Below are 11,844 nucleotides of genomic sequence, written 5' to 3'. Positions count from 1 at the left end.
ACTTCCTTATATGGACACAAAGACACGCCCACCGCCGTTAATTCTAGTTCAATTCTAAAGAAAAAACTCTTACAGTAGTGGAATTTGGGTAAATCATCATATTCTGGGTTCGATGTGTGAGACTCGTATTCCTGAAGAATGCTGGCACATTTACTGTTCTCCTCCTGTTCTGCCAGATCCACAGCCTTATTGCCACCCTGAACACACACACACACACACACACACACACACACACACACACACACACACACACACACACACACACACAGAGAATCATCACACAAAAGCAATTATACTGTCATCGATTTTCTTTTATCTAAAATTGAAGCTAAATTAACATTTGAATTAAAATATCATCTGGAATGATAAAAAGAAAATTAAATTACTTGGAACTATTTAAATTACTAAAATAATCTATTTAATTTCATTCATACGGTGGACGTGTGGTGACTCAGGTGTGTGATCTCTCACCTGGTCTCTCAGATTCGGGTCTCCTCCGTTCTTCAGCAGGAGTTTGAGGTTCTGATAACAGCCCCATAATGCTGCAATGTGTAAAGGAGTCAGATGCTCACCAGACCTACACACACACACACGACACACACACACACACACACGCGCAGCACAGAGGAAACACACTGTTATTTCTATTCTGCTCAAAATCCAAATCATCATCAGTCCTTTAAAACCAGTCAATTCCGATCAAATTAGATGCGAGATTCTGAAACAGAACTCAAAACTACAGAATGAAGTGAAAGAAAAGAATTAAAGTATGACATGAAGGAGAGAAATAAGGAGAGGAAGATGAGTGAAAAGTAAAAGTCAAAAATACATAAAAAAAAATCTGATTTAAAAATCAAACCAACACAGTTTTGGGTGACGACAAAAATATTTACATGCAGCTGGTTTTATAGACATTTTATTTTTCTGTATTTTATTTATGTGTATAAAACTGATCAAAGGGAATCAGAAAGGAATCTTTTTTGTGTGTGTAACCTCTGACCTGAGGTTGGGGTCAGCGCCGTGCTGCAGCAGAACTTTAAGGCATCTGAGTCCTTTTTCTGATTCCTTCCCTGCAGCCAGATGCACCGCAGCCAAACCTTCATCAAGCAACAGGTTGGGTTCTGCACCTCTGTGAAGTAAACTCTCCACCGTCCTGTTCACACGAGACACCGGAGACAATCACACAGGTGGGGGAGGGGGGGGGTGTTTTCACTCCTTTACATCTTCTCCATCATCTCACTGATCATCTACTGAAGCTGGATTTTAGTCCATTTCACTTCTAATGACTTATAATACAATAATAAATATAATTAACCATTAATAAGCACAATAAGAAAAAAAGAGGGAGAAAGAGGAAATGAAGACAGGAAGAAAAGGAGAAGAAAAAAGAAAAATAAAGGATTTGATAATTATTTACTGTTATTTAGAGTATTATTTATTAAAATCAAAGAAATATGAAAAACGGACAGGGTGAAGAGGAGTAAAAAGATCCGGACAGGATGAAGAGGAGTAAAAAGATCCGGATGAAGAGGACTAAAAAGATCCGGGTGAAGAGGACGACGTCATGTGAACAACAACAAAAACAAAAACATGTATTCATGAGGCTCCTTTCAGGGAGTCGGTTCATTTACCTCCCTGTAACACCACGAACCGACTCTTTTAGCTGAACCGACTCAGTCTGTCATTAATGGTGCTTGCAAAGCAACATTATTACTATTGTGCCGGACAAAACTTCGGTGCGTAACTTGTCCTGCAGCTTTTGTCCTAGACCCATGAATGACATGTCAAATCGACCGGCTCATTGAGGAGAGGTGTGCTATTACTTTTCTAAGCGATCCGAGTACCGGTACTGGGTCTCAAATTGGGCTTTTCTCCCATAGACTCCCATTATAAACTTTGGAGGTTTATAACTCGGCAAGCTTTTGAACGATCTACACCAAACTCAGCTCCTTTAGGGTGAGACTCTGAACAAACTTTTACATTGGTGTACCGACTGGCCTTTCAGTTGTGCCGCCCCTAAAATATGCAAAATCCAAAAACTTTTTACAACATGGACATGTGACATATCAAAACACTCAGAACAATGAGGGGAACTTCCTCACGTGTAGTTTAATGACGTCACGTGATGTCCCGTGTAGCCCCGCCCCCAAAATAAGCAAAATCAAAAAGTTGCCACAACATGGACATGTCATATATCAAAACACTCAGCCCAATGAGGGGAACTTGCCACGTGCAAGCACCATTCACATTTTCTTCAGGAAATGTACATTCTAGTATTCTGAACTGTTATTTCCTCTCTACTTCTTACCTGATAATAATTTACTGCTAGAAATGAAAGAGAATTCATACGCGAGCCGATTTAAAGTTCAAATGAAGAGTCGATTGTTAGAAATGACACCTTAAAAAATTACAATTAGTTAAAGTCATGTTAGATGGATGTTACACACAATAACACACACACACACACACACACACACACACACACACACACACACACACACACACACACACGTTACCTGACGTCAGTCTCCTTTACCGCCACGTGCAACAGCGATGCTAAATGATGCCTGCGTTCGTTCATATCTGCGTTAATATTCGCGCTCTTCGGTTCTTCGCTTCATCTATTTTATAATCCGCATGAAACCAGACAGCAGCTCGCGGTGTTTATCTCAAATCCCCACCCGTATTGCGGTATAAAAAAAAACAGCCTGAATCAGACGTCCACTCACACGAGCGTACTAACATGAGCGACATCACTACTAGCCAATCGTTTCTCAGGAGGCGGATACAAACTCGCCAATCACAGAGCAGGGGGCGGGATTTGTCGAAATACAGGTGGAAGAGAAAACCGAGTTTTTGAGACCACCGCTAGACACTAAATTTATATGGATTCGGCGTATAAGACGTATTTTTGCAGATTAATGGTAAACTCAATGTTGCTGCTTGGAGACCTGCAGAACGTGAAACTCTTTTGTTTAGTTGTTTAAATTTCCCTCTGTTGTAGTGACGTATTATTTCACCGCCGACTCGGGCGCTCAGTTAAGATGACAATCAGCGCCACCTGCTGTTCAGGCGCAGATTTATTACATGTTATTGTGTGTAGTTCAGAGTTGCCTACAGTCTGTAATGAGAGTTTATTCTGCACTACAGAGACGCTTTAATAACAAAAACACTGCACCAGGAATATGTGACTTCTGTCAGTGTGAACAGTGTAAACACGACGTCACTGTTTACTGTGTTACAGGAAGTGAGAGAGGCAAAACACAAACAAACCGGAAGTGCATGAGCGGATGATGACGTTTCACCTGAGGGCGACTGGAACAGCTGACGAGGAGGATTTACATTTATATTTATTTAATCAGACTGAATGAAAAGGACGAGATTTTACACGGATTGACGTTCTGTAGGTAAAAGCGGTGAGTTTTAAATAGATCATTATTACTATGGAGTTTAGCCTGGAAGCTAATTGTGTAGCTAACTGAAGTGTTGCTGCTAATCCAGTTGTGATGTTACTTCAGCACAACACAGTGATGTCAGTAATAATAAATACTGTAACGCGCTGACTTTAGATTTTAGTGTTACAGAGAAAAAAGAAACCAACGGGACAAAATACATTAAACACGTTTAATCCAAGGCCTGTGTCTGAAATGTGCCTCTGTGCCCTACCCCCTGTGCCCTACACCCTGTGCCCTACCCCCGTCCCCATCCCCTGTGCCCTACCCCCTGTGCCCTACCCTCTGTGCCCTACCCTCTGTGCCCTACCCTCTGTGCCCTACACCCTGTGCCCTACCCCCGTCCCCCATCCCCTGTGCCCTACCCCCTGTGCCCTACCCCCTGTGCCCTACCCCCTGTGCCCTACCCTCTGTGCCCTACCCCCTGTGCCCTACCCTCTGTGCCCTACACCCTGTGCCCTACCCCCTGTGCCCTACCCCTGTGCCCTACCCCCTATGCACTACCCCCTGTGCCCTACCCCCCCCTGTGCCCTACCCCCTGTGCCCTACCCCTATGCACTACCCCCCTGTGCCCTACCCCCCCTGTGCCCTACCCCCCTGTGCCCTACCCCCTATGCACTACCCCCCTGTGCCCTACCCCCCCCCCCCTGTGCCCTACCCCGTGCCCTACTGCCTGTGCACTACCCCCCTGTGCCCTACCCCCTGTGCCCTACCGCCTGTGCCCTACCCTTGTGCCCTACCCCTGTGCCCTACCGCCTGTGCCCTACCCCTGTGCCCTACCCTTGTGCCCTACCCCTGTGCCCTACTGCCTGTGCCCTACCCCCTATGCACCTGTTCTTGATATCAGGTGTCTCATTAAAATGAAAATCACATGACTCTCTCACCTGTCAGTCAAACTTGTGTTCATTCCATTTTTGGGTGGAGTTTATTTTCTTACTGAGATGCAGCTTGTTACTGATTTAATCATCTCCTATTTCACAGAGAGATCCTGGTGTGATAAAGACATCTGATCATAAGGCTTTAATCTTTAAACTGTCCGACAGGAAATGATGTTTGTGTGACACTTTGTGGTGTTTTTTCATTGTTTATTAGTCTCAGCCTCAGAGGCTCCGCCCACATCACCATGGAGTTAATGCTAGTTACACGGATCAGCGTTAAAAGCTTACGTATAAGACGCATCACGTGTCAGAGAAACGTCTTCGTCTATCTGATGTGTTTTTCTGTCACACAATTATGGGATGTTCAGATTAATAATTTAAGTTAGTCTGTGTTTAAAGACACAATGAGTGATGTTTCTGACCCTGATGTGGTTTAAGATGCAGTGAGAGATGATGATGATTATTGTGTTTCAGTAACGCAGGAATCTTCGCTCACTCGGACGAACGGGTGTCGTGTTCCGTCCCCGAGCTCCTCTGTGCTTTTACAGTAAACCATGTGAGTGGGTTGTGACTCAGATGCTGGAGCTGTAGATGATTCTGTGGATCAGGTGTCGGGTCTCACAGTGTGACTGGACGCAGGACGGGGACATGTGGAGGTGACGCTAATTATTTCTCCTGTTACGTGTAGTTTAGTGAGTGGAGCCTCAGTCAGGACAGTCCACACTGCCACACGGGTCACACGGCCACTTTCTGTTACTGCCTCCATCTTTATAACCGCCCTATTAGCCGTCAGACCATGGCAGAGCCCACGCCAGGCCTCGACAGAGACGTGCGTGAAGAGGAACAGGCGAGCGACAACAACAAAGCTAGTAGTCGAGTAAACGACAAAGAAAAGGCGTCCACCGAGACGCCTCCGTCTCAGACGAGCACGACTTGCTCGGACAGTGAGGACACCGGCGCGGCCACAAGCAGCAGGAGCCTTTCAGAGAGGGAGGATTCGGAGATCACATCATCTGTGAGCAGCATTGTAGATGAAACGCCGTCTCTGTCCACCCTAAACGGCGGCGTGTCCACGGCCTCAGATGAACCGCAGACATCTGTGAGGTCGGTGTTGGAGGTGGAGGCGGATGGAGCGACATCCTGGAGCGACGATGTGATGAGCGTAGAGGCGGCGCAGGCTGCGGTGTCGACGCCCCCTTCTGTACTGCCTTCAGTGCCCTCATCTGCCCCTCCCTCTGTACAGGAGCACTACTACGTCAAGTGGATCACGTGGAAAGGGGAAAAGACCCCCATCATCACACAGAGTGAAAACGGACCCTGCCCCCTGCTGGCCATCATGAACATCCTCTTCCTCAGGTGGAAGGTGAGACGTGTGTGTGGTTATAAAGCTGGTTAGAAAAGTGTTTTAGATTCAAACTTTTTAAAGGTGAAATAGACAAAAGATATAAATAAAAGGAACCACGTTACCATGACGACCGGACTGTAACAATTAGCATAATTATTTTCTAGAGAAGAAATAATCTTCATCATATTCACACATCAGTAGATTCAGTTAAAAAAAGAGATTTAATAATCATATAATTAAGAAAAAAAGAATCATCTCTGTTTCTGTCTGAAATTAGCCCCGCCCTCTTTCTCAATAAGACACACCCCCAAAGCTGCTCAGCTTGACCAGGGCACATCAGTTAGCTCTATAAACGTCTAGACTCTGTCTCACAGTGTTGTAGTAAAATGATGTGTGTGTTTCATGTGTTTCAGGCGAAGTTACCCCCCCAGACTGAGGTCATCACCATCGACGAGCTCATGGCTCACCTCGGTATCTGTTATTTCTCTCATAAAACAACTTTAGTCATTATTAAATAAACAATGTCGCACTTTTTATCTGATTACAGTTGTTTATTGTTGGTGAAACATCTGTGTGTGTCTGTGTGTGTGTGTTTGTCTGCGTGTGTGTGTGTCTGTGTGTGTGTGTGTGTCTGCGTGTGTGTGTGTCTGCGTGTGTGTGTGTCTGCGTGTGTGTGTGTCTGCGTGTGTGTGTGTCTGCGCGTGTGTGTCTGCGCGTGTGTGTCTGCGCGTGTGTGTCTGCGCGTGTGTGTCTGCGCGTGTGTGTCTGCGCGTGTGTGTCTGCGCGTGTGTGTCTGCGCGTGTGTGTCTGCGCGTGTGTGTCTGCGCGTGTGTGTCTGCGCGTGTGTGTCTGCGCGTGTGTGTCTGCGCGTGTGTGTCTGCGTGTGTGTGTCTGCGTGTGTGTGTCTGCGTGTGTGTGTGTGCGTCTGCGTGTGTGTCTGCGTCTGCGTGTGTGTGCGCGTGTGTGTCTGCGTGTGTGTGTCTGCGTGTGTGTGTCTGCGTGTGTGTGTGCGTCTGCGTGTGTGTGTGCGTCTGCGTGTGTGTGTGCGTCTGCGTGTGTGTGTGCGTCTGCGTGTGTGTGTGCGTCTGCGTGTGTGTGCGTCTGCGTGTGTGTGTGCGTCTGCGTGTGTCTGTGTGTGTCTGCGTGTGTGTCTGTGTGTGTCTGCGTGTGTGTCTGCGTGTGTGTGTCTGCGTGTGTCCTCGTGTGTGTGTGTGTGTGTGTCTGTGTGTGTGTGTGTGTGTGTGTGTGTGTGTCTGTGTGTGTGTGTGTTGTAGGTGAGTGTGTGTTGTCCATTAAGCCGAGAGAGAAAGCTGAGGACATGGAGCTCAATTTTCAGCAGGTGAGTGTAAAATATATAAAAGATGAAATATTTGTGTGTTGTTCAGGACAACACAATATTACTGATTATTTTTATCTGTTTAAATTATTATTTTTGGCTTTTTGTAAAAAAGAAACAATAAAATAAACAAATCACAACATGGAACATTTTGATCTTATATTTTATTCTAACACAAATATAACTGATGACGTTTATAAACACTTCATAAGGAACAATATTTTATTGGAGTTTCGTTTATAAACTAATATTTTTAAGAACTTTTATGTCGTGTTTGTATCGGCTCAGTGCCACGTCACCGAGGATGATGATGATGATGATGATGATGATGATATAATAACATCTTTTCTCGCTGTGTGTTCAGAACATGAGCGATGCCATGGCCGTGCTGCCCAAGTTGTCCACGGGTCTGGACGTAAACGTGCGCTTCACCGGCGTGGCGGATTTCGAGTACACACCCGAGTGCATCGTGTTTGATTTGCTCAACGTTCCTCTGTATCACGGCTGGCTGTTGGACCCACAGGTCAGAGACAAACACTGTCACTAATCACACTCAGCTCTGGTTCTGTCTCTGTTACATAAACACTACAGACAGAGAGACGGAACAAAAAGGGCTCAATGGTCTTGGTGTCGTTCTAGAGCCCAGAGACGGTGTCTGCGGTGGGGAAACTGAGCTACAACCAGCTGGTGGAGAAGATCATCATCTACAAACACTCCACCGACAGCAGCCAAGTGAGCGAAGGTGTGAAGGGAAAAAGTCTCACTCTGATCACATTTCTGACGTGTTTAATACGGTGTGATTACGTACAGAACAGGAGATGAATTCAGACAGGAATCAAGTTTATGATTCGGAGTTGATTCAGTGATTCACTTTTCCTATGTGATTCTTCAGAATAAAAACGATTGAGTCATATACAGCGACGTTCATGATTCATAAAGTCGTGTTTATAAATGAGTCAGTCATTTGATTCACTGACGTTTTTATTTATTTATTTATTAAAAAAAAATCATTTATAAAAATGACTCACCGATCCAGTTCCTCAAACAGAGATTTGAGTCGACACACTTTTAGTGCCGTTTACTCTCCTGCTTTCTGTATTCACTTTTTTGTGTGTGTGTTTTCCTCCGTTACTTATTTCTGTAAACACTGCCGAAGCTCAGTTAGATCTCTGGAACCTCAGAAGAAGAACAGTGTGAAACACGGTGGTGGTGGTGGTGGTGGTGGTGGTGGTGGTGGTGGAAGCTCCTGTGTGATAGCTGTTGTGTTTTTATTTTTTTAGTCGATGATAATCAGCACAATCAGACGTTGTGTACCGAGCGTTTAACCTGATGTTGTGTGATTGTGCAGGTCTGATAGCGGAGCAGTTTTTGGAGTCGACGGCCACCCAGCTGACGTATCACGGACTGTGTGAGCTCAACACCACCGCCAAGGAGGGAGAGCTGTGTGTGTTCTTCAGGAACAACCACTTCAGCACCATGATCAAGCACAAGGTGAGCTACTGATCCACAAACTCTCTGAAAAATACAATAAGAAACAGAATCCCACAAGATGAAATATAACTGTTTTTAATATACAAAAAGAGATTTACATTCATTGAGAACTTACTGTGTGTTACTGTGTGTGTGTGTGTGTGTGTGTTGGGTGTTGTGTGTGTGTTGTATGTATGTGTGTGTGTGTGTGTGGTGCATGTGTGGTGCGTGATGTGGTGTGTGGTGCATGTGTGTGCATGTGTGTGGTGTGTGTGTGTGTGGTGCGTGTGTGTGTGTGTGTGGTGCGTGTGTATTTGTGTGTGTGCGTGTGTGTGTGGTGCGTGTGTATGTGTGTGTGTACGCGTGTGTGTACGCGTGTGTATGTGTGTGCGCGTGTGTGTGTGGTGTGTGGTGTGTGTGTGGTGCGTGTGTGGTGCGTGTGTGGTGCGTGTGTGGTGCGTGTGTGGTGCGTGTGTGGTGCGTGTGTATGTGCGTGCGCGTGTATGTGTGTGCGCGTGTATGTGTGTGCGCGTGTGTGTGTGGTGTGTGGTGCGTGTGTGGTGCGTGTGTGGTGCGTGTGTGGTGCGTGTGTGGTGCGTGTGTGGTGCGTGTGTGGTGCGTGCGTGTGTATGTGTGTGCGCGTGTGTGTGTGTGTGTGTGTGTGTGGTGCGTGCGTGTGTGTGTGGTGCGTGTGTGGTGCGTGCGTGTGTGTGTGTGTGTGTGTGTGTGTGTGTGGTCTCAGGGTTACCTGTACCTGCTGGTGACAGATCAGGGCTTCCTCCAGGAGGACACCTTGGTGTGGGAGAGTCTCCATAACGTGGAAGGAGACGGGAATTTCTGTGACTCAGAATTCCGACTGTGCCATCCGGCCCAGAAGAGCACGAGCAGGTCCACGGCACAGCAGCAGCAGATGCAGATCGATCAGGTGACCACCAGGGTCTCAGTTTACACAAAAACCCAATGAGGATCTTCAAGAAATTACTGAACAATGTGAAGGTCTGATTACCAAACTGTGTGTGTGTGTGTGTGTGTGTGTGTGTGTGTGTGTGTGTGTGTGTGTGTGTGTGTGTGTTAGGACTACCTGGTGGCCATGTCCCTGCAGCAGAGTCAGGGTGAAGCTCCTGGACCTTTAAGCGATCTGGAGTTAGCGACACGGTTACAGCAGGAAGAATATCAGCAGCCTCCACAAGCCTCTGGGGAACAGGTGAGTTAATAACTACTGCATGTCAACTGTTAATGTTAACAACAAATCACTTCGTCAATAAACTGTGATTCAGTTCATCGGCTCTTTATTTGATTTAAAGACATTTTTTGTCAATTTAAATTGATTCAGTTCATATCGACTCATTGATTGGTTCTTTTTGTAATTTAAAGGTGGGGTCTCCGTTGTTTGAAAGCCAATGTTGACATATAAAATCACCAAAACAAACACGCCCCTAACCCAAACGGGTCCCACCCCTGTATCGATAGCTCCGCCCACACATACATACGTAACCCAGGCAACTAACAGAAAGAAATGTGTCTTTATCATAGCTGAAGGGAAGAACAATACGATTGTAGATAAACAAACAAGTAAAAATGACACACAAACATAATCATGTAAAGGACAAAGACATATATTAGTTCTGTGTAACAAAACAAAACCAACGTTACTCACCTATCGAGAAGGAAAAAAGTGCCTCGGCGTCTTAAGTAAAGTTGGTCACATATTCACAGATTGGAGTTTCCCGAGTCAATAACTCCTGAGCTAAACACTGTTACTACACAAAACACGGTTGTAGCTGCGTCTCTACATTACTACGATAGAAAAGAGGTGTTATTTGTGTAGTAACAGCGTTTAGCTCAGGAGTTATTGACTCAGGAAACTCCAATCTGTGAATATGTGACCAACTTCCTGCTCCTTCAGTTCTCTCCAGCGCTGGAAAGCTGATCCTATATTAACACGTCCTACTTCTTACCTTATCGTAAGTCTTTCTTCTCTTTCTTTCTTTGTTTTTATCCTCCATGTCAATGTTAAAACCGCTTTCTGCTAATGTCACACATGCGCACTGAACACTCTCTCCGCCCATATCGACAAGACACGCCCCTTTCTGCTCATTGGCTACATGTTTTTGTTTTTGTTTTGTTTGTCGTCCCGACTCAGTGTTCTGAAGCATTTCTCAAACAACGGAGACCCCACCTTTAATGTTGTTTTTATTTTTTTCGCTTCCAGTGTAATGCAGATTCTTTTTTTTTTTTTTTAAATTAAGAACAATTCAACTGAATTAATGTCAGTCAATTACATTAAAGTAACTAGTAAAAAAAATCCAACAGGCTTCCAGAATGTTCCTAATTTCCCACAAGGCCACTACATTCCACACTGTAGTGAGCGTGTAGTTAATAGTGATACATGTGGGACTGAACCTCACTGAGGATCACAAACTGTTGTTGTGATTTTTTTTGTTCAGATGAGAGGAGGACCGGCGTCTCATCACGGAGGACGGAGACGGCAGGGTGAGAAGAAGGACAGCTCGGATTGTTCCATTCTATAAGTCAGGAAAACACACACACGCACACACACTAAAGTTTATATGCAACTGCACCAGAAGACGCCGACGCCACGAATAAGTCTGATATCTCCCTCATTTTATCTCCGGCGAATATTTCGAAGATTTAATTCCCACAAGTGTAGAGGATCAGCCAAAGTGTGTGTGTATGTGCGTGTGTGTGTATGTGTGTTTACCTCTTAAGCTTTGCTGAGTAGCTACCATGCTAATGTAGCTAACGTGTTGCGCCATTAAAGGTCCAGTAGCCAAACAACATGTTTATGAGCTCTTAACTGTTTCATTAAACAAACACAGTGACAAAAATCAAATTATTTTATAACATTAAAGATAAAGGCCGTAACTCCGGTGTCATGTTACATGTGATTCTGATTCATATTCAGATCCGTTACATGCAGCCATGATTCAGATCTGTTACTGATTCCAGTTCAGTTAAGATTCCGATTCGGTCCGATTCACACACTGTGATTTAATGTTCCACAATCTGAACATATTAAATTCCCCCCAGTTTGATGCAGTAATTATGAGTTGATGCTATCGAAGGGCTTTCTGTGGCACCTGATTGTGACCCCGAGTCTTAATCATTTATCTGTGTTGTATTTAACATGTTAAGAATATATTATTACGGTAAATTTAACCTTAACACTGTCGGGTCAGCAGCATCTGTCACTGTGTACAGAAAAATACTTTATTATTAAAGATTTTAATGAAAAAAAATGCTTTTAATGTCATTTATTTAAATCGTCGAAATCTCTTTAGATGAAGTCGGTCGCGTGGAGAGACGTCAGTTGTGTGTCCACGTTTCAACACTGCGTTAAGT

General features: G+C 44.9%; 2 protein-coding genes across 3 annotated transcripts in view; one reads left to right on the top strand and one right to left on the bottom strand.

Moving 5' to 3' along the window:
• Positions 1-2,992, bottom strand: part of ankle1 (ankyrin repeat and LEM domain containing 1) — an 11,738-nt gene extending 8,746 nt beyond the window's left edge. For both annotated transcript variants that reach the window (XM_060857183.1, XM_060857184.1), the window contains exons 1-4: positions 2,517-2,992; positions 1,001-1,153; positions 472-577; positions 74-197 (exon numbers count right to left, since the gene is read on the bottom strand). In XM_060857183.1, coding sequence (XP_060713166.1) covers positions 74-197; positions 472-577; positions 1,001-1,153; positions 2,517-2,581 — 448 coding nt within the window. In that variant the 5' untranslated portion in view covers positions 2,582-2,992. The remainder of the gene's footprint in view (positions 1-73; positions 198-471; positions 578-1,000; positions 1,154-2,516) is intronic.
• A 152-nt stretch (positions 2,993-3,144) lies between these two features.
• Positions 3,145-11,740, top strand: mindy1 (MINDY lysine 48 deubiquitinase 1). The gene is made up of 10 exons (XM_060857454.1): positions 3,145-3,416; positions 4,805-5,693; positions 6,089-6,146; positions 6,950-7,014; positions 7,376-7,534; positions 7,651-7,753; positions 8,360-8,502; positions 9,224-9,406; positions 9,557-9,685; positions 10,929-11,740. The coding sequence occupies exons 2-10, from the start codon at positions 5,127-5,129 to the stop codon at positions 11,010-11,012; spliced, it is 1,491 nt and encodes a 496-aa protein (XP_060713437.1). The 5' UTR covers positions 3,145-3,416; positions 4,805-5,126; the 3' UTR covers positions 11,013-11,740.
• Positions 11,741-11,844: the final 104 nt, after the last annotated feature.

This window comes from Tachysurus vachellii, chromosome 21 (genome assembly GCF_030014155.1).
Source record: "Tachysurus vachellii isolate PV-2020 chromosome 21, HZAU_Pvac_v1, whole genome shotgun sequence".
NCBI lineage: Eukaryota > Metazoa > Chordata > Actinopteri > Siluriformes > Bagridae > Tachysurus > Tachysurus vachellii.
This window is presented reverse-complemented; position numbering and strand designations above follow the sequence as displayed.